The 27,058-nt window shown below is 39.9% G+C and overlaps 1 protein-coding gene and 2 pseudogenes across 1 annotated transcript; 2 read left to right on the forward strand and 1 right to left on the reverse strand.

Moving 5' to 3' along the window:
* The first annotated feature begins 6 nt into the window (after nucleotides 1-6).
* LOC119885043 lies at nucleotides 7-6,779 on the forward strand (annotated as a pseudogene).
* A 944-nt stretch (nucleotides 6,780-7,723) lies between these two features.
* LOC119885041 lies at nucleotides 7,724-22,634 on the forward strand (annotated as a pseudogene).
* Nucleotides 22,635-24,621: 1,987 nt separating this feature from the next.
* On the reverse strand, nucleotides 24,622-26,924 carry LOC119885042 (lengsin-like; the record flags this gene model as incomplete). The annotated part of the gene is given in 5 exon segments (XM_038695297.1): nucleotides 24,622-25,107; nucleotides 25,110-26,082; nucleotides 26,737-26,774; nucleotides 26,777-26,818; nucleotides 26,821-26,924. Coding segments are annotated over 5 exon segments (1,375 nt in total), but the record flags the coding sequence as incomplete, so codon positions are not given.
* Between the last annotated feature and the right edge of the window lie 134 nt (nucleotides 26,925-27,058).

Consider the following 27,058-nt stretch of genomic DNA (forward strand, 5'->3'; position numbering starts at 1 on the left):
TCCAGATCCACGACGGCAAGGCCAAAACCCAGAGCTCCCTGGTCCTGGTGGGAGATGGTGAGGCTTTCTTCACCCTCACATAACGGTCGTTAGATGGTGCTCATGCTGATTGATCATTTTTAAAAAGTACAATGTGATTTATCAGATACATGTCATGTACAGACTGTATATTCAGGGATGCAAAAGTTTTTCAAGATACAAGTAACAGCATTAAACATTTCATTTGTACAGTATTACCTTGAAATGAAATGTTGGAACATAATAGAGTATTTTATTTTATATATTTATTATATTAAATATATTATTATACTTTTTAGTTGTTTTTAGTTACTTATTATTGCCTCTTTTAACTATTACCCCTATTACCACATAATTAGCAAGTTGTACTTTGAAATGCCACCAAAAATGTTCATTTTGTACAATGTACATTTTAATATTTAATTATTTAATTATTATATCAACTTAACATCATGCATATAACTTGATGGTGTAAATGCCACTCCTGTGCTTTCTCAGTCGGAGGAAAGTAAAAAATCTTGGGGCAGAACAAAATATTTAAATAATCTGGGATTTAAACTGTCAAATTGAACGATATTTAATGTTAGTTATCAGCTGACATTTTTGTTGTATTGTTAAAAGTATCGTAACACTAAATGCTGAACATGATCCACATTTGTTGATCGTGAATCCTGTGTTTTTCTGATTCAGTGTTCAAAGCTGCTCTGAAGGAGGCCGAGTTTCAGAGGAAAGAGCACATCAGGAAGCAAGGTACCACACATAATGACCAGGAAACACTCACCATTATGTAGTAAACATATCTTACACAAACAAAGCTCCTGGGGTACGCACTGCTAATCAGAGGTAATTGTGTATCTAAGTGAGTGTAACTTCCTCCAAAGAGGTTACAGTATATTTCTCATGTCTCATTTGTTTGCTTGTTAGCAGAATAGCTCAAAAAACTTAACATATATCAATGAGATCTGGTGTAAAATTAAGCCACAAAGGGACCAGTGGTCTATTTTTGGTCTGTAGAAAAAACTTTATGTTAACATTATGAAACAATCTGGCCTTATCAATTTTGTGTATTTTAATGCAGAGCCAAATGCACGTTAGAAATGTCTAAATATTTATATGCTTTCAAAGAACACATTTAGGATGATTGTACATCCTTGGCAAAGGTTTATCCTCTCTCAGTGCTAATCTTTTTTTATTTCATTCATTGTTTCTCTTTATGTTCATAGGACTGATAATCCTAATTTACGTGATCCCACTTTGTCGTTGTAGGTCCACATTTCGCTGAGTATCTGTATTTCACTGTCACTGAGGATTGCACTGTTATGCTCGCCTGCAAGGTAACTGCACTCACTTGTCACCTTTCTTATGACTTGGCTTTATTTTCTCTCAATAAAACTAATCCTTGTTTGTTTTACTTGTAAGGTTGCCAATGTGAAGAAGGAGACAACTTTCCATTGGTACAAAGAGGATGATGATTGTTCCAGAAACTCCTCCTAATGTCATGTCTGGAGCCTGCGCTCTTCCCATCCCTCTGGTAACTACTGCAGCATCGACACCAAAGTCATCCATGTGGCGCTGGGAGCTTGTTGACAAACACGCTTATTGTCTCACACACACAACTTAATGTAAATATTCTTGTAATCAAGAAACAAAGCAATAATCTAACTCTGAGCCCGCATTTAGCATAAGGTACAGGTGATCATGAATTAAACTAAATTAAAATTAACTAAACTAAATATTCTGATGTTAAAAGTTGATTCACTCTCTGAAGCAGTCGTGTCAAGGAGAATCTTCTCAAAATGTGAAGACATTAATTAAGTACTGTTTTGAACTGGCAGGTACTCGTTTCTCTGTGTCTTGGAGTAGTAAATGCTGGAGCTAAAGTCAACAGATGAGGCATGTTTGTTCACCTGAAACTCTTTAAAAAACTAAACTCTTAAGTTAACATATATCACCGTTGCAGCACATGAATTAAGACAATTATAAAAAGCATGATTAACTTCTGTCTCAATATTTTGTTTACCTTGGAGCACAAAAAAAAGACTCATAGCTTCATTACAATTACATAACCACAATGTGATGTGTCTTGTTAATTTTCTAAAAGGTTTATAATTATCTTACACTTGTTTGTATGTGTCAAAATTTGCATGTTACAGCCTTTAATTGGTGCGATAATCCTTGTTTTTCCAGTTCTCCAGAAAAGATCATGGTGTTTACAAGGCCACGCTCAGTGACGACAGAGGAAAGGACACATCTGTGTTTGACATTTCAGGCAAGGTACTGTCTCACTGTTCAGAAGAGGTCACTTACTTTGGTGTTTGTAATAAACGTGTTTTCATGGATTTTGTGTCTCACGTTTTTTGATTTGCAGTGTTTGATGACATCATCAATGCCATCGCCAAGATTGCTGGTGAGTTTGATCAACTGATTTAAATTTCCTTGTGTTGTTATTGTGTGCAAATGACAGAATGTAATGAATGTGTCCAACTGGCTGTTAGAGATGCACCATTAAAGCAAAGTTTGTTCTCAGGATTTAACAATGAATGCAGTACTACCGCTCTGCTACATGCAGCTGTAACTTGATATAGCCTCAATCACCCTCCCAAAAAATGTGATTTCAACTTTAAACAAATGCTGTAAGCTTTGTGGCCCTCAGGGACTCTTTGGATACCTATTTGAAAAGCCATCAGTAAAGTTGTGTGACCAGGTACGAAATGGCTTCTTCCAGTAGAAGTGCTTGGCAAAAAACATTGAAAAATCACTGGAAAGGGAAAGGCAGCAACTCCCCAGATTGAACTGCAAGCACAAAATTACTTCGAGCTAATGCGTTTTAACCTGAAAATCTGAAGAAATTACAAAATCATTTCAACACACCGGCAAAACACTACATGTTTAACATGTTCAACGTTTTTATTTGCGGAAAACATCAGATTTTCTCGACTGTGTGTTCATGTGTGTTTGTTGCCGTCAGGTGCATCTGCCTCTGAGCTGGTGCTGCAGTGTACACCAGAGGGCATCAGACTGCAGTGCTACATGAGCTACTACACAGAAGAGATGAAGACTGTCTGGAAACACAAGTACAGTTCTATAAAAATCTTTATTGACGCCACCTAGCACATTACAAGTTTACAGGAGTTAAACATTTACTTTTACAGCTGTAACCACATTTTGCCAGCTGGCTTGCTCTGGCTTTTTGTGTAAACCTGCCATTTATTACACGCCAAAGGTTAGTTTGTGAGCGTGCCCAAGGGTGCCAAATATCAGTGTCACTAATCTTCAAAAACACAGTACATCTTCATGGATAAAACTTCTTTCATCTATAAAAACAGCATATTCCAAAACAGATCATTAGAGATATCAACCACTGTTTTAAGCTGATTATAACGTAGTCACCAGGCTTGTGTCCACCAATAGCATCCAACACTATTCAGCTTCTCTCCTGCATTAACAATGGCAGTTACAACAAACACACTGTGCTTGATGGTACGGTACTGTACGCCGTGCACTCCCACAGACTTTGTACAGACGTGCAGTATTTCACACAGCTAATAAACACTGAATCACACTGGACCAAAATGTTAATGGATGTCTTCGTTCTAGCTACTCACCAATTGGTCACATCAGAGCAGTGTTTTCTGTCAGCTATCAAAAGCAAAATACCTCATTTGATTATTATTTAATTGTTTTGTTAAGAAATGCAATGCTTTCTAAGTAAGTTACAGTGATAAGCGTTTCCTGAGAAATACTCTCTTCTGCATTCATATCCCTCTACACACCTTTGACAAGGAACAATGAACCTCTAGTGGTGTCAACACTCTCTATTCTACTCAGATATTTTCTAGATAAGGTAGAAATCCCTCGTCAGTCAGTTTTTAGTTGTTGTGGTTATGGCAGCACTGTGGAAATGTCAGCCTCTGATCTCACATTATCAGTGTGAATGGAGAACTGACTCGTGTGACCTGTGACCCTGCAGGGACAGTAAGATTGCTTCCTCTGAGAAGATGAGGATTGGCGGCGCAGCTGAGATGGCCTGGATGCAGATCTGTGATCCGTCTGACAAGGAGAAGGGTCACTACTCCATCGAGATCTCAGACGGCGAGCAGACCCACACCAGAACATTTGACCTCTCCGGACAAGGTTTTACATCTGTCTTAACATCTGTGACACTTTTATCTGTACTTACTTTATTACATGTAATGATAATGATTTATTTTAGATTTTTTTTCATCTCAGTTTCTAAATTGTTTTTATGATTTCAGAATCATTTAAGCATGCATTTGTATATCTTTTTTTTAATTTTCTTGTCTCTTAGTTAATGTAAAACTGTGGCATTATTTGTCTTTTTGCAGCATACACTGATGCCTATGAGGAGTACTTAAGACTTAAGTAAGTTATTTGGCAGCACAATAGTTTGGGAACATGTTTTTTTAAGTTATATTCAGATTGAATTAATCATTCCAACCTTAATTTATCTTTTAGGGCAGCTGCATTTGCTGAGAAGAGTGAGTATATTGTGATTTATTACACTGACACAGTTAGCAAGATATTGTTCATTTGTAATTATTACTTCAGCCGCATGAGATTTTTGTTAAGGGGAAATTGACCTATTTACGATTCTTTAAATGTAATAGATCAAGCCATGATGACTTTTTAAAGATCCCTCAAGCACGTCCTTTGCTTTTAAGGCAAAATACGAATTAATGTTTCATCTGTTCAGTTCAAAGACTTATAGGATTACATTCTTCCTCATTATTTACAGTACAGACAGTACAGAAGTAAAATACATTTTGTTGTCTCTCCTCAGACCGTGGCAGAGTGGTTGGTGGTCTGCCTGACGTGGTCACTATCATGGAACAGAAGGTGAGGATTTCTCAAACTGTGCACTCAAATAAAACATGGAGATAGAAATCAACATATGTCCTGTAAATAATATGTAAGACGACATTGTTCTACATTGATTTTAGGCATTTTATTTACATCATTAGCAAGTAATAAAAAGGGCGGCAAGGAGCTGTACTGCCCTAGCAGCATTCCTGTATGAAGCAAGTGCTGGAACAAAATGTAAAATTAAGATCTTCAACCTGACACTTTTCATGAAACAAAATAATCAAAAGAGGTGGAACGTCTTTTTGTGAGAGTAGATGGAAGCTTTTTCCAGAGGTTTAAACCACCAACTAAGTCTTCATCAACAGATGTTTGCTCAGTTGTCATTCACCTGCTGACGCGCCACGTCAAAAGCTTTCATGATCCATGGCTGTTTTAGGACTTCTCGTCTGGATTGATTGAAAAATGATTAACACAATAGTTTGTTCTTTATCTGACACTAGTAGTCTGACTAAAAAACCTCAAGGTCCACACATTACATTGTTCCACAAATAATAACCTTTCTGATCATTTCTTGAATGATTTGAGCATCATTCATTACATTGATTTCAAATTATTTTATTTTTATCTTCTTTTAAAGGCTTAAATGCATAGAATTAGTAGTTAGTATTTTAGTTTGAAAAATAAACCTTTCTGTGGCAGAAATATATTGTTTCAGCTTTGCTATCCTGTTAAACATCTTGCGACTCCTCAGATTTATGTAACGACCTCTGAGGGGGTCCCAATGCCCAGGTTGGGAACCAGTATTGTAGGGATAAGTGGGATTGTTTTTGGTGGTATTTTAACAAACCCTTTAAAAATCCCTTTTTTAATAAATGTTGACTTCTCTGACCCTCTCCAGTCTCTGAGCCTGACCTGCACCGTGTGGGGCGAGCCGACCCCTGAGGTCACCTGGTTCAAGAACGAGCAGGAAGTCGCCTCCACCGAGCACACGAAGGTTACGTTTGACGGCGGCAAGTTTGCCAGCCTCGTCATCAACAAAGTCACCCCTGAAGACTCTGGCAAGTACAGCATCAACGTGCGGAACAAGTACGGCGGCGAGTTCGTCGAGATCACCGTGAGCGTCTACAAGCACGGCGAGCAGCTCCCCGAGCCCAAACTGGGACAACCCAAAACACCTGCAGCTACGCCTGTACCACCAAAGTCCCCAGCTCCTCCGCCCAAGACCCCAACCCCCACCCCTTCTAAGGCTCAGACCCCAGCATCCATGAAAAGCCCAACTCCAGCGTCTACCCCTGCTTCCACCCCAGTCCCCAAATCTCCAACCCCGACCCCAAAGTCTCCAACCCCAACTCCATCTCGCGGCATGAAGTCGCCCACTCCACCCAGATTCATGAAGTCTCCAACCCCACCAAGGAAGTAAACGGTGGTGTTCACGTCTGAGGAGGAAATGTTTGCTCTTAGCAAAGCTGATTTATAGCATGAGTGTGAAACCTTGAGCTGTTACTTTAAAGTTTATGTAGACGTAGTCACCATTAAAAGTCCCAGATCCTGAATTTATGGACTACCAATTACAAAGAATGAGCTTTTGCTCTATTTGAAGGTTTTTGGAGTTCACTAACATTTCTGAGAACTAGTTGCAAGATATAAAGAAAAAACCTACAAACGAGGGTATAACATACAGTTAGTAGTAGTCCTTCAGTCATTTCATGTCATTCAACTGGTCACTGTGCTTTTGACACCAGTGGGGAAAAAGCAAAAACTATGAAAAAGAAAAAGACCAGGTTAGATGTTTATGTTCAGTGTTTTAAAAGCTGCACCTTCCACTATGCAATTTTGGTGGAATGCCTGTACACATTTGTTTCAGGATATTTCCCTTTCATGACATCTTGGATCATATTTACATAGTTTCACTTCTATCTGTGACATCACTAAAAAAACAAACATGAGCAGTCAGACGATTGGACGGATTCTAAACAAACCTCCAGGTTAGACCAACTTATTTGGAAGAGTGAATGAAGGCAAACTGTAACTGCCCGTTGTGAACGTCCCCCACAATTCGAAGTCTGACTTTCTTGTTTAACTTTGACCAACTTCTTGTAGTTGTGTGTACAAAGTTTCCTGTACAATGAGGGATAATTACTGACACTTAAAGTGGGATCGCTTTGAGTTTAAGCTCCAATTTAAGTGGTTTTCAGTCTGTTTGTGATTCTTTCGTCGTCTGACTTTATTGTTGCATGGTATCATAACCAGTAAAGATGATGACCAAAACTACACAAATAAGACCAAAGTTGTTATAAACGGGAATTATCCTTTGAGCTGGATGACCTGGGAGTTAGCAGGTACAGAGCTGGGGTTAACACCAGATACCAGATAATGTTTTTGTTTTTTTTCTGGGATCGTCCTCACTTATCAACAGCTACTAGTCCCTGGTTGCTTTCCTCGTGTGGAGATCCTTATGAAGCCAGTTAGTGATGCTGTGAATGAAAAGATTCACTTCCTGGCCTGGTCTCTATGCCAGAGAGGTCTATCTGTCTATCTGTGTCTCCCAATGCTTTGTGATGGCAATAAACTTTACCTATCAGCCTACTTCTGGTGTCTTTGTGAGTAATCCTTCCTCGCGTCAGGCATGTCAGATGGCCATGTCTGCTTCCTGCTGCAGCACTGAATAAAGCTTAAAGTAAAAATGTACATATTGAGTTGTATCCAGGCTCAACGGACTTCGCTTCATCTGGATAGGTACACAAACCTGGTCCAACTGCTGCAACTCAGGTGTGCTGAGGGGGGGCGGGACTTGTTACAGTATGGGAGCTGTCAGTGGAGGGCACAGGGCAGGTATAACAAGCTTTTTGTTTGCATAGCCACTTTATATCCACGCCTTAGTGCTGCTGGTTCATGCACCAGAGTTCAGACAATACGCTGACTGGAAGGTTAGGATTTGTTCTTTTAGAGCTGTTTTACATTCAGGTTCAGGACTCTGCAAAGGAAAACCAAGATTTCTTTTACCAGTCATGAAGTAAGTGTGTTTAAGATCTTTCCCAATTGTCACAAAGAGCCGCATGCCTTCTGCTGTTTACCTTCCTGTAGTGAAGCACAGTAATAATAATAACATTAATAGATTACATTGATATCATGCTTTATCTTAGATACTTAAAGCACTTTATAGTGAAGTGAGGGGTTACGCATCTCAACCACCACCAAACTTAATGAACAGGTTTTTGTCACCTAACGTATGTAAACTGCCTTTTTCTCTCAGTGAGGTTTGCAGTATCTGTTGCTTCATTGTAGTTTAGTCACTATGGTTAAAGTCAACCTGTCACACTGAAGGTAAAGGAGAAGCCTGTTGCATATAGAGACTCAGAGGGCATCTGGCATCCATGGAGTCCAATCTGTCCCGTCTGTCTTCACTGAAAGAAGAAGAAATTCCAGTTTACATCCACCCACATTACAAAGAATCCTACCGCCTGGCCATTTACGCCCTGCTGTGTGGAGGCAAAGTGGCCTATGAGGAGTTCCTCCGAGCCGAGCGCATCAGCCACTTTCTGTCAGACGAGGAGATCCTGTTCATCTTGGAAAATGCAGAGTTACCGGTTGTGGAGGATGACTCCAGACGGGTCACAGACGAGGTCAGCCCATCCACGTACTTCCCAACCGAGTCAGATGAGGAGGTGCCCGACTTGGACCTGGGCTGGCCGGAGATCTCGCTGGAGGCCGTGGACACAAGCATAAGCGTGCTTTTCCACCCGCCCAGAGACAACACACCGACCATTAAAGAAGTGGTCCGCAAACAGATACAGGATGCGAGGCAGGTGAGACAAAGGTGAAATGTTCTCCATCAGATGGATGCACGTTTAGAGATTAATCTTCCTGTCTCTGCTGCACATGTATTTAACTCAGCACACTGACAAGTGGAGCACAAAAGGACAAAAGCAGTTAATTTATAACACAAAAACACAATGAAAGGCGTTGCCTTGTGCTGTGGAAAATACACACATACATATTTCTCTGCATACACAGCACATTGTCCTTAGTACAACTTACTTACTTACTTAACTACAGTCCTTATGATACTTTCTACTCCACTACATTTTGGAAGCAAATATTGTACTTTTTACTCCACTAAATGCAGTTGACACCATTATTTTGCAGATTGAGATTATTGAAACAAAATAAAAATACATTATTTATTATAATGTATATATATCTTCCCATCAGTATATAAAATCATTAGCTCCACCTTTACCAGCTGCAGCATTAAAGTGATGATTTATAATCCGGTCATATAATATACATATTATTCTGAAATGAGCCACACGTTTTAAGTATTTTTTTGTGCTTATACTGGTGTGAATGCAGGACTTTCGCTTATCGCAGACAGTGATGACAGTGCTACGGGACTGTGCCAGTAGGATATTATAGAAACACAACACAGAAGTAGTAGTAGTCAAATTAAACACATCGAACTACTATTTCTACCACAGCTAATAATAATAATAATAATAATAATAATAATATATAAACCTTTATATTTTATGCAGCTTTTAAATGAATATGGTGCAATCAAATTGTTCACATGTGTCACTTATGTGGTTATCCTCCTGACAAGCAGAATTAAGATTTTAGAAAACCTTGGACAGCAGACTTTGGGAAATTAAATAATATTCATCAATTGTAACAGCAACAGTCATTTCTAAAGAAAATGCATTAGAATAACCAGACGTGTATCCAGCAGTTACTGAACTTACAGTGACTTACAGCTGGCTAAACTGACTCACAGGGAAAACTAAGCACCTGAGGCGGATTATTAGTCATGCTCCTTTACAGGAATAAATGAAAAAAGATCTTGGCACTGCATGGGGTACCTATATACAACTTAACATGCAAACAACAAACTACATTACTCTACACATCCTCACTGCTCAGCTTCACAGAGGCAGCAAGCTCATTTTCCAACTGTGAAATGAGTTCTTAATTGAAAAGGTTAGTGTGAAGGTCATGTTTCACTTTCAGACTCACAATATTACCCAGCCAACTTGTCTCAGCTTGAACTTCTTGATGTTCAGCTCCACATGTTGTGACAACTACCGGCTGTCTGCAGAGCTGAAACTCGTAATTCAGAAATTATGCCAGGACGTGTGTCTTTGTCTGAGAGAGCAGGAAATGGACTCATCCAATAAATATCCATCATCTGAAAATGACAGATGAAATGCACTCAGTATAGCTGTAGTGAGCAATGTAGTTATAGGGTAAAGTTAAAATCCAGTCTCATCATTATCAAGACAAATACCATAAATCATGTGCGCTTTCAGAAATGATTTCAGTCATGCTTTTGTTTTCTTTAGAGAACCACTCCTCTTGTAATTTACAGAACATCCATCTTTTACGACATGCTGCGATATGTCCTGTTAATAATTTACCTCATGAAGGTGGGTTAACCCTTTAATTTAAAATCATGGTAGGCACCTCAAATCTAGCTAAAAAACTAAAACACATTAGAGAGTTAAACTTAAAGAATATGTTAGTATTTATTCATGCATTCATCCACAGTGGGAAAATGTTACATGCAAAATCTGGTGCAAATGAGGTATTTATATTTTACTTGAGTATTTCCATTTTGTGTAACTTTATACTTCTAAACCACCACACAGACAAATATTGTACTTCACTACATTTGTCTAACAGCTTAAGTTATTAGTTACTTTTCAGATTACAGTTCATACTCATCAACCATGTACCTCCAGAGATGGTGGATGAAGTGTATATTTGTGTGCTACCTCTTCAGCTAAATAAACAATTTAAACCCGCCAGGTGGAAAATGCTTCGTCACAAAGCTGAAAACAGGGCTATTTTCCGAGCTCAGGAAAAGTTGACTTTTTAGAGATGCTATAAAATACATGGTAATTTTATAATCTGATGCACTGCAGATTAAACTACTCAACAGAATATAAAGTACTTAAAATTAGCTCAACCTTAAACATCTACAGATTCCTTCAATACACATTAATCAAGTATTAATATTAATCCAAAAACATCATGTATGATAGTGAAACACTGACAGGGAACATTTTTCTGCACAATGAGTACTTTTCCTTTGGATACTTTATGTAAACTTTGCTGATAATACTTACATACCAAGTAATGTTTTGAATACAGGACCTTTACTTGTAGAATGGTATTTGCACAGTGTGGTATTTGTGCTTTTACTTAAGTAAAAGTAGAATACTTTTTCCATCACTGATCTCTCACTAATAGCCTGTCCTCTCCATGTGGCCTCAGAATGAATGAGGGGTCTGCGTCGGTCTAACTAGTCTAATTTTTCTTGGTAGAACTTTTGTATAGTACATTTTACCTGTCATTAAAATGTCTTTAAAGGTGCTAACTTTGACTCCTCAGACATCCAAAGATGTTTTTCATCTTTGGGACGGAATAAATTGTTCTGTATTCAAAGTGTTTCCAAATGTTCAATATCTCTCCAGGTTATTGCCATAGCTATGGACGTCTTCACTGATGTCGATATTTTCAAAGAGATCATCACTGCGACGTTGAGGGGAGTGGCAGTCTACATCCTTCTGGATGATTCCCAGTTCAAGAGCTTCCTCGCCATGTCGCACAGGGTGGGCGTCAACATCCAGGACTTCAAGGTGAGATATTATACACTTCTGTCAAAAACAACTTTAAGTGTGAAAAACTTTGAAGCTTAAATCCTAATTAGCAGTCATGTTGGCAGTTACTCTAGCCAAAAGAAAACTTAACTAAATTTGGAAAAGAAGCGCAGCCTTCCACCCCCCCATACACCTCTCTTCAAGTATCTATTTTATTGAAACACTATTTTATACCCACACATTAGAGGCAGTAGTGAAATCATAGTATCTTTTGGAAACATACACTACCGTTCAAAAGTTTGGGGTCACATTGAAATGTCCTTATTTTTAAGGAAAAGCACTGTACTTTTCAATGAAGATAACTTTAAACTAGTCTTAACTTTGAAGAAATACACTCTATACATTGCTAATGTGGTAAATGACTATTCTAGCTGCAAATGTCTGGTTTTTGGTGCAATATCTACATAGGTGTATAGAGGCCCATTTCCAGCAACTATCACTCCAGTGTTCTAATGGTACAATGTGTTTGCTCATTGGCTCAGAAGGCTAATTGATGATTAGAAAACCCTTGTGCAATCATGTTCACACATCTGAAAACAGTTTAGGTCGTTACAGAAGCTACAAAACTGACCTTCCTTTGAGCAGATTGAGTTTCTGGAGCATCACATTTGTGGGGTCAATTAAACGCTCAAAATGGCCAGAAAAACAGAACTTTCATCTGAAACTCGACAGTCTATTCTTGTTCTTAGAAATGAAGGCTATTCCATGCGAGACATTGCTAAGAAATTGAAGATTTCCTACAACGGTGTGTACTATTCCCTTCAGAGGACAGCACAAACAGGCTCTAACCAGAGTAGAAAAAGAAGTGGGAGGCCGCGTTGCACAACTGAGCAAGAAGATAAGTACATTAGAGTCTCTAGTTTGAGAAACAGACGCCTCACAGGTCCCCAACTGGCATCTTCATTAAATAGTACCTGCAAAACACCAGTGTCAACATCTACAGTGAAGAGGCGGCTGCGGGATTCTGGATTCTGGGCTTCAGGGCAGAGTGGCAAAGAAAAAGCCATATCTGAGACTGGCCAATAAAAGAAAAAGATTAAGATGGGCAAAAGAACACAGACATTGGACAGAGGAAGACTGGAAAAAAGTGTTGTGGACGGATGAATCCAAGTTTGAGGTGTTTGGATCACAAAGAAGAACGTTTGTGAGACGCAGAACAAATGAAAAGATGCTGGAAGAATGCCTGACGCCATCTGTTAAGCATGGTGGAGGTAATATGATGGTCTGGGGTTGCTTTGGTGCTGGTAAGGTGGGAGATTTGTACAGGGTAAAAGGGATTCTGAATAAGGAAGGCTATCACTCCATTTTGCAACGCCATGCCATACCCAGTGGACAGCGCTTGATTGGAGCCAATTTCATCCTACAACAGGACAATGACCCTAAACACACCTCCAAATTGTGCAAGAACTATTTAGAGCAGAAGCAGGCAGCTGGTATTCTATCGGTAATGGAGTGGCCAGCGCAGTCACCAGATCTGAACCCCATTGAGCTGTTGTGGGAGCAGCTTGACCGTATGGTACGCAAGAAGTGCCCATCCAACCAATCCAACTTGTGGGAGCTGCTTCTGGAAGCGTGGGGTGCAATTTCTCCAGATTATCTCAACAAATTAACAGCTAGAATGCCAAAGGTCTGCAATGCTGTAATTGCTGCAAATGGAGGATTCTTTGACGAAAGCAAAGTTTGATGTAAAAAGATCTTATTTCAAATACAAATCATTATTTCTAACCTTGTCAATGTCTTGACTCCATTTTCTATTCATTTCACAACGTATGGTGGTGAATAAGTGTGACTTTTCAGGAAAACACAAAATTGTTTGGGTGACCCCAAACTTTTGAACGGTAGTGTATATGTTGACTTTGTTATGTCAAGCAAGATTTTGGGGGATTTATCAGAGCTTAGAGAAAAAAAAACATTGAAAGCCTCACTTTTGGGAAATGGGCTCAAGCTCTGAAATATTTGTTTCATGTTGAGGACACCACAGATATTTGAAATTTTATTTGGACTACATGACAGCATCAGCCACGGCCCCGTCAACATGTTGACGTTCTGACCCATGAGTACTCAATAGTAATTGCTACATTATAACATGAGTACTTAGTACCCATGGCTTGGACCACACTCATCTTTGAACTCTGCCTTCATTTTGATCTCAACTACAGACCTGTAAAGTGTCCTGACTGCATCTTTCACGGTTGTGACGTTGTCTCATTGACAAAATCTGTTCACACACAGACATATAAACACCTGCCACAGTACTCAAAACCAGTTCTGTGGTAGTTCCTGATAAAGTAGGTGTCTCCAGTACCCACTCAACACTGCTAACAAGCTGTTATTCATAAAACGCTGTTGAAAACAAAACACAACTCCTGGTTGTTATCAGATGGGAACTAAATAAAAGGCTGTTGAATTTTATTTGAATAATATATTTCTGCAGCACCATCATGGCCCCCATCCAATACTTCCACCCAGTGTTTTCAATGTCACACTACTTTCTACTTTGTTCATATTTTTACTTATTTTCATGCACAGCAGACAAATGCATGTTTCAAGTTTCAATGTTGATCTTGCAAAATTTTGGGAGGCCAGGCAAACATGTAGTTGAGGTTGTGATGTTGGAAGCATCTTGCAACTCCAGTGAGTGGCCGTTTTTGGTTGAAACCACAGTATGAACACGATAAGACAAAAATGTCACCATCTTAAGTTGTCATTAAACCAAACAAACACAGGTGTAATATCACCTTAGAGAAAGCATTTATAGAAAAGCCCTAAAAATACCTTACTCCAGGCCTATTGTGAGTTGCATTCAATTCATTTGTAAGACCTCACACAATGTCCACGGGGCACCTTTAATGCCTCATTGTGATTTTACCCCTTCAACACTCACCATTTATTTAATAGCCCCAGTCATACAAGTGAGAACAGGCTGAGGAATATAAGCAACCTTTATCGACTCCCTCTAAAGCCATCATCTTGTGCTCAAAATGGAAAGTTTTAGAGGATTTTAAGATCTAGAAATTGCTGCTTAGGGCATGATGTTGGAAAATTATCGCTTACTGTCTGGTCAACAAGATGCACAGAAAGACATAGTTAAAGTATTCAAAGTCATAATGTACCACACACATAAGTAGACAACACATTGTCTAGTTAAATAAGATCTGATGTGGACATTTTCTGACGTCTTTCCCCCTCTTCAGTCGTGTGTATTGTAGATTTGTATTCCAACGATGTTTCCTGCCAGAGGAAGCTTCGCCTGTGGCATGACCTTTCTTCTATTGGCAGGGGCATTTAGTGGATTAAGTCTGACATTTGGTCTACATCCTTGTGGAAAAGCTGTCATTTACCAGCATTCCCCTGCTGCGTTTCTACCTGTTATTATGGTACAAGACAACTGCAGCAGCCGTGGGACAGCTCTCTTAGCAGGGCTGGATTTTCCTGTTAAACAGCATCAGGACGATGTTTCAACAGTCTAAACAAGGCCTCAGAGCAAATACAGTGACAGCTTTGTAATCTCTGTGCAAACTGCATCGCCACATCTAAATACCAGCCTGAGAAAAACTGATGCACAGGTTTTATCTTGTCTAGTATCATAAAGCTTGTGTGTGCTTTTCTGTGTGTGTGTGTGTGTGTGTGTGTGTGTGTGTGTGTGTGTGTGTGTGTGTGTTAGAGCTACTACTAATAAAAAACTCCTAATTTCCCAGAATTACTTTGTACTTTGTTGGTATTTAAAATGGAAGTATAACTTGTAATTAAAAACAGGCCGTGTTATATGTTATTTTTCCATTCTGCAGTAAAAGGACAAGAGGTCATAAAGATAAAACTAGAACTTTAAAAGAAAAAAGGACAAACGTTCGTAAACAACCTGAATATATATAATAATCAAATAAAAGCCCCAAAAACCACAAGAGGGGTCATCATACAGGATTTTACAGGAGATTTCTAAGACTACAGGAGATTTCTAAGACTGATGTATTCTGTCAACCCACCAAGTTGGTCAGTAAGAACAAACTCACACTATTGAAACCCACAGAACTGTATTTTAAATTCTAGGTTTATAGATTCCAAATTTTCCAAACATCATACCAAATAATTTAGATGAAACTGTGCTGAAATTTGTCAATAAAATCATGTAACAGCCATCTGGAATATTTCCATTTTGGGGGGTTTGAATATTTCACGAGTGTAGATGTCATAAAGTTTCACTGGAGAGCTGAAACAAGCTGATTCAGTGTGTTTAGATATACATTTACACGCTAAATTAACTGGTTTCAGTACTGAAAACAAGTGAATCAGTTTTATATTTAGAGCCATAAATACAATTAGCAACACTGTGCACATTTTGTTTGCATAAACATTAAAATAATAACGGCCAATATCGAATGTAAACATGAAAACCATGTAAAATGTGCATTAAAAAGTTATAAAGTACGACCCTATGCACAGTTTCCATAAATACAGAGGAGTCTTGTGTGGACCTATGCAGTATTTCTCCTGTTGAAACACCTTTACAACCAATTCCATGACTGCGGATTTTAAATGAACAAGACTGGTTGTGTGACTAAACTGTCTAAGGTTTTTATCATGTGCAGTCGGTCTGTAGAGTATGATGCAAACAGCAGCAAAACAACGTGTAGTCATTCCAAAGTCACAGCACGCAATGAGCTATGTTTCTCATGGTGCGAATGGTTGAACAATTCTGACTTGCTGGTGGCGATAGATGAAAAAACTAGATCAGGAGTACATGATTCTGCACCAGGTTTTTGCCAGTCCATCTGAGATGTGTCAAGCTATTTCACTGTTGGATCATAGACAGAATGAGGGATCAACAGACGGCCCTAGTATGATTTTTACATACAATTTAGTGCCTTAATATTAAACAAATAATACAAAGTATACCATACTCTATTCTATATACTCTCTAAATACATGTTCTTTGCTGACAATATTATCTGTCTAAATTGTTGCACACCCAACCCAACACATAGGCCTACGAATATTACTGCTGCTGAATTTCATTCTGTGTAATTAAGGGAAACATTCCCAGCACAATGCGTGAGTAATTTTTTTAAACAGGAAGTGTCACATTCAGTTTCTGATGCACTGTTTTTCTTTTGTGATTGAAGATGTACCACTAAAGCAGTCAACCATTTGAACCTGAACATAGGATCTACCTGAGTTATTTATTTTTGGATATCTTTGTCTAATACTCTCAGGCAGTCATTGGTATTAATTTATTTCCTTATGGTATGAAAATCAATTAGCAGACTGTTGAAACTTGCTTGAGTTGTTTCACAGCCATTACAGTGAACGTCAAGTGTGTATAAATTGTGGTCAGTCACATCAAACAGCAGATTGATTGAAGAAAGTACGCAATGGCTTAGCATGCGATGTTCTTTAAAGCGACAACGGATCACATGACTGCTTGTATTTGAAAGGGTTGCCAGAGAAAATTTTCACCAAAGTCTACAGTTTCTCTCAGCTCTGCGGAGCTTTAGTGTCTTTCAGCTCATTGTTTTGGTTTTCTGTCTGACAACCAACCAACTGTACCTTCCCAGCATGAATTGACAGACAGAAAACTTCAGCGACTAGCTGGTGAACAAAGCTGAGATGTTAGCAGCTGAAGATATTTCCCTCAGGAGTTAGTGAAAACCAAAAAGCCAATAAAAGGAGAGAAACCATTAGACCTACTTTCACCAGATGACCAGAAACACAACTCTAAATATGCTAATGTTGCTGTGTATCTATCTCCATATAAGCAGCTGTTCGCTGTATCAACTTAAAATTGTGAACATGTGTCCAGGGGCGGACTGGGACAAAAATTCAGCCCTGGCACTGTAACCACGCCAGCCCAGCCTACCACGCATCCCCACGAACAGACATTCATTACTTAGGCTACATTTGTGTACAGATGGTGAAACAATATAAGCAGTAGGCCGACTGTATGTAACAGCAATGGTGTCACTTTGTGTTGAAAAGACGTGGTGACATATACATATGAAATATCTGAGTGGGGGGTCAGGGGGAAGATTTTGAGCATTAAACTCTTAATTTCCTGCATTCTGAGACATTTTCTGCACCAACTTATGGAGTAAATGTCTTTATTTATATGAATGGCAGCACAAAATCCACGTAGCAGATGACAATTCAAAATATAACAATAAAATGGAATATAATGCAGTAATCAGTAACTTTTTTTGTGGTTTAAGTAACTTCTTGAACAATGCACATTTGTTTCTTCTATATTTAAATTGCATTGCATGTTTTCTTTTTTGCAAATAAGATTCTTGTTCCGAGCTATTTTTCAGAATATATCTAACAATTTTGCTTTCAAAAAGTGATGGGGACATGTTCCCAGAGATCCCATTATAAATGACACCAGTGGTAACAGATTTGTAACATTTCATGTATGTGACTGGCACACAATGCTCACTAACTTTTTAAGAGCACACAAAATTACACAATCACTTAAAACAATGGCTGTCCATCTGAGTCGGTGTGCTCTCTGTCTGTTTGTCTGCTGTTACCTCAGCAGCCGCCCATGTAAAGCTGATGTGTGACAAACACTGAAAGGCTATTAATATCAATCTGACCGGCCCACCCCAAAACAAATAGTCCGGCCCCTCTGGCATATGCCAGAATTGCCAGGTGGCCAATCTGCCCCTGCATGTGTCAGTGTTGTGTTTACAACTTGTTTCTTTTTGAAACTTGTTTCTGCTGCGACCTTAAGTGGCAAAATCTGTTGCAGGAATAAGTAAAAATACATTTATTGAAATAAAAAAAGCACAAGTATAAACAACCACTCAGTTAAAGTATGGACAGTGGCTGAAGTAGCTCTAACCTGGTGACTGTTTTTGTTCGTTTCTCCATCAGAACATACGTGTTCGGACGGTTCAGGGGCAGCAGTATCAGTGTCGTTCCGGGATGAGGTTCCGTGGAGATCTGGAACAAAAATTTATTCTGGTTGACTGCCAAACAGTGTTGTTTGGAACATACAGGTGAGTCAGTCATACCTTTATCCACTAGATGTATTCCCCAAAAATTAAATCAAAAGAGGTGCCATGAATTGACCTAAATTCTGTAATCCACTTGTTACCTCAAAAATGGTCAACTGAAATGAAACCAGAAATCCAACACACTGGTCATTTGGTCCACATATCCACCTGGCATCAACATACAATGTCTTTCTGGATGACCTATCTGTAAGTATAAACATTTTGCAAGGTGTAAAATACATGCAGAGCCAGCCAGACCAGCCAGACCACATCTAGAGGCTTGCATCATGATCAGATCTCAGCCAGGTGTAAGTCAGTACATCGTGACCACATTCTTAAGGAAATAAAATCTGGCAAACCTGGCTTGTTGAAAGGTTAGCTAATTCTGCAAAGTGGTAGGAGAAGCTAGTCAGTAGCAGTCTTGGTCCTACCTCACAAAAAGTGATTGATAGAAAAAAATGACAACCATCCAAAGCATTGCTATGTTTGTTGGCAAGTTCACCAGCCCTGCCTAATTAACTTGTCAACAAACATAGCCAGCGGGTTTATGAGGCAACAAGAAAAAGGACACAAATGCAGACAAATGAGGATACATAATACATACAGGCAAGAATAGCAAGACCAGTCTGAGAATGCAAAGGGTAACAAGAATGGGGCAGAAAAAGGTCCAGGTAGGTACAGATTCCGTTTCCTGTTGGTGGAAAGCAAAGTCACGATGCAACATTGTCGACTTTGTGACTGAAAAAGGGGCTGGTAAATGTACTGACAGGGTGACTGTGGAATGAGACACAGGTGAGCAGCTGGATGTTGGATTCAGGGAACAGGGATTGATGGGGGAAAGTCCGAGGACATCCGGTGGACAGATGGAGAATGGCGATAGGTTTAAACCTGTCATACTGCATTTCCAATTCCAATACTGTAGTTCTGTGACTCCTTTATAGCAGCTTTGCATGATTCAAAGTTCAAAAAAATTATTTTTTATCTTATACTGGCCTTTTACATTTCAGCCTCTGTCTGAAACAAGCTGCAGAGGCTCCTGTCTCTTTGAGGCCCCCCTCGCAAAGCCCACTGTCTTCTGATTGGCCAAGACTTGAAGCACATGTACCAGGCTGTTGTTGCTGCTGAGCGGTACAGACAGACTGAGCATAGCTGTGTGGAGTGTTATAGAATGGAGCCTTTGGTAGAAAAAGCAGTTCAGAACAGAGCGTTCAGAGCAGGAGGAAATCTGAGGTTTTGGCTTACAGGGATTTCTTTTAGATATCTTTCCTCATTATTCGAAGCTTTGGCTATGTTTCACATGAACATCCAACATTGTAACATAGTAGATAACTCGTAAAATATGGAGAAGCATAATAAGTCTCTTTTAATAGAGATGCAGGAATGTGGCTGGAAGGAGGGATAGAGAGGCAGAATAGGCAAAAATAAAAACAACTGAGGCAGTTTTCGTGACTAGAATCAATGAGCATTCATCAATAGCACATGTAAATGGTGTCATTATTCAGATAATATCCAGACACAAGTCACATGTTAATTCCAAGTGGAAATGGGGCCTTGTACTCACTTAAATTAAGTGCAATTCACTTCACTTTTATTTATATAGTGTCAGTTCATAACAGAAATAATCTTATTGCAGTTTTCATTGAGCAGGTCAAGGCCATAATCTTTGTCATAATATTTATTATTCCCACCATGAGCAAGCACTTAGTGACGCAGGCAGGAAAAACCTTGAAAAAACCTTGGGCAGAACCTTGTGCTTGATAAATTGTGTGCATGATTTCTGTAAAAGAAATATAAGTACAACTACATTTGAGATAATTATTAGTAGTATTATAAGTAACATGTAAAATCTATTCATTATCATCATCGTCATCGTCATCCCTGCTAGCTCTCTGATGACATTTTATTTTTCAGCTACACGTGGACGTTTGAGAAGATCAACCTCAGCATGGTCCTGGTGATCACAGGTCAGCTGGTCTGCTCATACGACGAGGAGTTTCGAAGACTGTACGCTCGATCCACAGTTCCTGCAATTCAGTCCAAGGAGAGGTCGCATGTCCAGTACCTGAGAGACAACGTGGGCCTGCAGAACTCCAGCCAGCTTTCCCTCCGTCAGATTCAAATGAGATCCAGAATGATGCACAGCGTGAGAGGTGCTCCGAATGACAGGTTTAACAATGCCGCCATGATGACCAGGGGCCTGAGCGTGCAGGATATGCTACATCCATCTCACTGTGCTGAAAGGGAAAATATGGTGCGGGGACACAGTTATGGCGGAGAACTGCAGAAGTTAAGCTCCGTGACTCGGCTGAGAATGGGGACCAAGGACATCGGAGCCCCTGTTGCTCCTGAGAGGGCTGGATCGAACATGAGGGGGGGCGGTGACTTACAGCAGACAAACAGGTTGTCCCAGCAGCACCATAGGCACCGGACTCGTTATGGAGCTGACCAGAATCTGATACCGTTCAACTCTGAAATATCTCTCCACAAGTGGAAGATGGACATATACCTTAACAACAGCGATGAGCCTCTAGATGCATCATGTGATGCGATGTCCCCAATGGCATCTCCATATAGTAGTCACACAGGCTTAAACGAGCATCAGTCACAGCTTATTCACAACAGGTCAAGGGAAATTAAGTCCAGGATGGAAGAAATGAGGCAAAAGAGGCTCAGTCTGCAGGAATACGCCAATCTCAGGCAAAGCCAAGAGTCCTTGAGGCATGTGTATCTGATTCCGGAAAGTCAAAAATTTATGTCTTCATTAAGAGGTCTGGACATGAGTGTGGCAGAATTAGAGCCAAATACAGAAAACGGTTGCAGCCTGAAATCGACTAACCACAAAGAGAGTGAGCCGCACAAGGAAGGCAATAAAAGAGAGATCATTCTCACCGAGGGCCACCGCTCTGCCTCTCACTGTGATGTCAAAATGGTTCCAGATCGAAAGCAATGCAGCCCTACGACTGGCATGAGCCTCTTTCAAGGGCATCCTCAGCTGCCGATTTAGATAAGAAACTCAACGATCCATCGCTTAAGCTCTCTCATTTGCAGGTTAGCGAACCAAGTACCCATCACCCAAGAGCAATGGAGTCTTTGACTGAAATCCCTGAAGAGAAAGAGGGTTCAAATCCACGTGTCAACAGTTCGGACTCTGCTGTATTCAAAGATGAAAGTGAGGAGATTCACAAAGACAAGAAAGCTGTACCAAAGGAGAATGCTGTGAAAACAAGCTTACCTGCAAAATCAGAGCGTCAGGATCAAGCAAAATCACATCAAGCCAGAGGAAGCCATGGTTCTATAGGTAAGGCATCCAACAACACAGGCTCAGCTGCTCCAAGGGAAAGAAAGAAATCAATATCCAGTGAGGGAGAAACTGGCCTGAAGGCCATAAACAATTCTACAGGATCTCAGCATGCAATGGAAGCTAAGAGTAGTCACACAGAAAAAAGGAAAACACAGCACGAGGAACCGACCCTTCAAAGGAAGGATTCCTTGAGACTGAAAGTATATTCGATGCTTACGTCAGACGAAAAGAAAGCATCCAAAAAAGAGGAGAAGTCACTCCAAAGAAAGGGCTCATTGAGATCTAAGAATCCCTCAGGAACAAGCCAACCCCTCAGAGCAGACCATTCACAGGGATTTGAAGTAGATCAAACAACAAAGAAAGGTCAGTCGTCAAACATCCCCAGGTCACAGAACCCTGTCAGTGGTCCATCTGAGACAGAGAAGCAAAAATCTCAATTCCCAAGATTATCTCCTCAGCGATCAAGCAAAAGAAAGACGAACCTTACAGCAGAGCAGGACCAAGGCTTTGGCAGCCCTCTGGACAACGAGGAAGCAACTGTCTATGAAGGACACAAAGTCTACAGTCGATTTGAATATTTGCTTAGTACTGAAAGTGTTCCTCGGGATAAATCAATGAGGGCAGCAAGGATGCATCCCTCAGAGAAAGACAGAGGCGCTTCCCTGAACAGGCATGACACTGGCTATCCAGCGTATCAGACACAAAGTGGCTCTGACAACAAACTGGGAAGATTCATGCAACGAGTAGGAAGTCTAATAAACAAGAACAAGTAGAAGGAAGAGAAAGAGGCCACTATGCTCAGGAATGAAGTCAGAGCTGGTGTGTAGTCCTTCTATTGTTTCTTGATTTTTTGGCATCGCTCCCACACACAGGCTGTACATCACCACTGCAGTCTGTTATCTCTTTCATATGTTTGATAATGTGGCTAAGATCTTATCAGGGAAGATATTTACCACTGATATCAAAACACACAAAGTGATGTCTCTCGTATCTGCTACTAACTAAATATCTTTCTATTACCCTAAATTTGATATGACAGGGAAGCAGGGTAGATGTGAAAAAGCCAATAAATCAAGTTGTTTACTAATGAAGTTAACGCAGGGTCAATGTAACAATAGCGCTTGTATACAGGAATCAGGATCATGTAAGATGGATTGTAAAAATGATTGTTAAAAATATGTCTACATGGAAATTGTTTGTTCTTTATAAAAGTTTACTTTAGTCCGGTGATATTTTATATTTTGTCTATTCATAACAAGCTCGTGAAAAGACCAAAACCAATAGTATTGTGTGTGTATCCGAAGCCTGGCATATCTTACTCCTCTGTGCCTTAGAGCGCAATTGTTCTTAGGAACATATGGTTGACATGTTCCCTTATTAAAATGAACATGGTTATTGTAGCTTGTAGCTTGTAAGTTATTGTATCCTGCTGCCCCAATACTCACCAAAGCACCAAATGTATTAATCCGCTGCTGAAAATAATCCCCATCAAAGTGAGTAACATTTGCTAAAAACTCAAGTGACCAGCTGGTTTACAAAATTACTGAGCCATTTATTTTAATTAAACCACATATTATTGTTGTATTTTCAGTAGGAACCACTGGTCTTTGAACTTTGAAGAGTCACAGACAGATTAGTGAAGTCAGAAAGTATTAAGTGACAGACTAACACATTGTTGGTTTTGGTCTTTTCATTGAATTTGTTGACAATAAATAAATAAATAAATAAGTAAATAAATAATATATATTATTGCCAACCTTATCCTTCAGTGTACTTTTGTAAAATGTATATTTTCTAACAAGGCTTGATATTTTCCCTGTGTTGTCCTTTGATAATTATGAAATTTATGGCTCAGCTGTCCTCACGGAAGATATTCATGTTTGAAGCATGTGTGGTTGTAAAACAGAGAAATCCAAATGTTTAAATGTACCACAAAACAACCACGTTGACTAAAGGGAAATGTCTTGAATCCAAGAGTGGTTCCATGTGACTAATGAGGTATTATTACTAAGAAGTCATAAGTACATTTGGCTTCTTAATGACTTGGTGACAATGACTCAGGTTGCAGCACTAGCTGGTGTGGCAGAAGTGTTTTAAAATTTTATTTAACCTTTATTTTAACAGGAAAGCCCCACTGAGACACGGTCTCTTTTACAAGGGAGTCTTGAATATCACAAATAAGAAGATATCTCAAAATCTGTAAACATAAAAATTAGATTTTTGAAGGGAGATAAGGTTTTCTAGACCTCTAGATGATTACATCTTAAGATCTATTCAAGAGCTTTGAATCTTAAGGTGAGGTGAGATTGTTTTTAAATGTTTTTTGTTAATTAGGTGTACTGACACTGGTGAAAAAGGCACACACAGAAACATTACATTTTTATACACTGTAAATATAAACATATACATGTGTGAAAACAATGCCTGAAAACCAACTTTTTTTCCCCAAATCACTTAGGCTTTGCAATTACATTCAGGATTTCACGTGTCTTTTTTGCAATGAGAAGGTTAAGCTGTAAAACTCTTTGATACTTTGGTCATAGACGATCAAATTTAAGCACCTCTCTCTGACAACAGCAAAACAAGACATAAAGTCAGCAGCCACACGAGCGGAGGAACAGGTTGTAATGTTTGTTACACACCAAAAAAACATTACTGACTAGATTAAAGATGTAGATTTGCTTAGCATTTAGCATTTTGTTTAGCATTATTGTTATAGAATGTTTTATCTTTCTTCTCTGGCAGACTTACCCAATGTGCAGAAAACTTATTTTTTTATTTAACAGGTTATGTAGTACTAAACTTCTATGTTTGCAGTCAAAGCTACAGGTGCATCAGTATTGTTCTTAAAAGTAATAAAAAAAGTATACACAGCAATAAAATTGCATAACACTGCTTCGCACGTTGAGTGTACTTATACCTTTATTTTGAAATGAAAAAACAGATCTGTATAATAATAATAAAGTATCAAACAGTCTATGGTATCAACATTATATATAAAATAAAAATAAAATATCTATTCAAGCTGTTGTTTTTCATACTTTTATTTGTGTGGCAGGAGGGAGTGTGTTTCTCATTTTATAAAACGAGAATGATTTCTAGATAAAATACTCTAGGCACTTATTCCTCTCATCATCTAGTTCTTGGGTCTCAATCTCAAACTTTTTCATGGCGATGAAATACTGAACAAACGGCTCTCCGAGGGTGCTGCGGATAACGTGATCCTCCCCCAATGCCTCCAGAGCGTCGTCAAGCTTCACGGGAATGGCAAACTCCTTCTGCTGACTGGGGGCTTTGTTCAGACTGCTCTCGACTTCAGGTTTCGTCTGATGCCGTCCAGGCCTGCGGCCACAGTTGCAGCCAGCACGATGTAAGGGTTGGCCATGGCTGACCCCAACTTGTTGTCAATGTGTGTCTCCCTCCCTCCATGACACTTGATGTTGAAGGAGCTGCTGTTATCATTGCAGCCGCAGGTGGCGCAAAGCATTCGTTTGGGGTCTTTAATCGTTTTGGCGATGTGGCTCCGGCAGCCCAGCCCGGGGGACATCAGGCAGCTCAGGGCAGCAGAGTGGGTGAGGAGCCCGGCCAGCCATTTCCTGCCAATCTCAGATAACTCACCTGCCTTCTCCCCACTCTGGAAGAGGCTACGTCGCCCGTTAGCATCCCACAAGCTGTGAGAGAGCACCCCAGCGTTGTACATGCCATCGTCAGTGAAGAAGCTGGCAATGTAACTGTGTTTACGAGCCATCTCTTTGATGCCGGTGCGGAAGGTGAAGGCGCTGTCTGCGGCTGCAATCCCAAACTCTGGCCTCAGGTTGATCTCCATCTGGCCGGGGCCGCTTGCAGAGGAGATGCTGTCTATGTCTGCGCCCATGCAATACATGTTGTCCACCAGCTGCTGGAAGAAAGGCAGGTCATGGTTGCTGAGCAGAGTGGTGGCCGGGAAAAGGAGTGTCTTTGGTCCAATTCGGTCCGGCGCTCCTAGGACGCAGCATTCATAGGTGAAGGATGAGTTCAGGGAGAATCCCATGCTTTGGAGCTGTCCAAGGAGCTGCTTGGCAATGAGGCGAGGTGAAGTACGAAGGGGGCTTCCTGTCACCGTGCAGGGGTCGCATATGACCCGGGCTGTCTGCTCGGCCCAGGGTAAGACCCTGAAGGTCGAAAGATCAGGGATCAAAAGGACATCACTGCTAAAGTTGGCAGCACTGGCGTGGTCCACTTCATTGCTCTTGGGGCTCAGGGTCAGCTCCAAGTAGCTTCTCGGCATCGGTATCCCATATACCGCTTTCTCCTGTGGATGCAACGTTTACATTGAAGTAATAGTTCAATATTTTAGTGACATACAGTATAATCGTTCACTTTCTGTTTGAGAGTTAGATGAAAAAATCAATACCATTCTGATGTCTGTGAGGTAGAACTGAGAGGTGATTACCCTAGCTTAGCATAACTTGCTTGGCTCTGTGCAAAGTAAAAAAAACTTACCAACACCTCGAAAGCTCACATTATATATTATTTGTTTAATTTATACACAAACAGTAATGGAAAAAGTTCAATTTCTGATTTTAAAAGGAGTTACATGGTGTTACTACATTTAAGCCATCCGCCCAGACCTTCAGATACAACGAACTCACTGCACCTGACGCAAAAATCCCTCTAAAACTGCATTTTTAGCCATACTAGTAGCATGGCTGAGTGGTTGGCAATGTCAGTCCACTACATTGGTCCAGGCTATTTGATGGATTGCCATGAAATGTTTTCATGGTCCCCAGAGGACTGGTGATTAGATAGATAGATAGATAGATAGATAGATAGATAGATAGATAGATAGATAGATAGATAGATAGATAGATAGGATAGATAGATAGATAGATAGATAGATAGATAGATATAGATAGATAGATAGATAGATGATAGTAGATATAGATAGATAAGGTGAGTTGATTACATGGAAGAAGCGGACAGGCACTGTCTTGGACCGGGACACCCATGGAGGTCGGTGGCCTCGAAACGGACAAAGTTGATGTTTCTCTGGCGATCTGCTGCTTGATCTGCTCCATGGCTGAAATGAACCTCTGATTTCCAAAAATCTCAACAGTCTCCTTTTCGTTATCTGTGGAAAAGAGTTTGAAATATCTGCAAAAACATTGGACAACCACTGAAGTTTCATTTCAAACGTATTTAAATTCATGTTTTCCTTTACTATTTTAAAGTCAGTGTGTGAGACCACTTTAGTAAACCACAAAGTTCCCTTTCAAGTCAATAGTATA

Source organism: Micropterus salmoides, unplaced genomic scaffold (assembly GCF_014851395.1).
Source record: "Micropterus salmoides isolate LMB-PRFRI ecotype aquatic unplaced genomic scaffold, ASM1485139v1 Ms_hic_scaffold_388, whole genome shotgun sequence".
In the NCBI taxonomy this organism is placed as follows: Eukaryota; Metazoa; Chordata; class Actinopteri; order Centrarchiformes; family Centrarchidae; genus Micropterus; species Micropterus salmoides.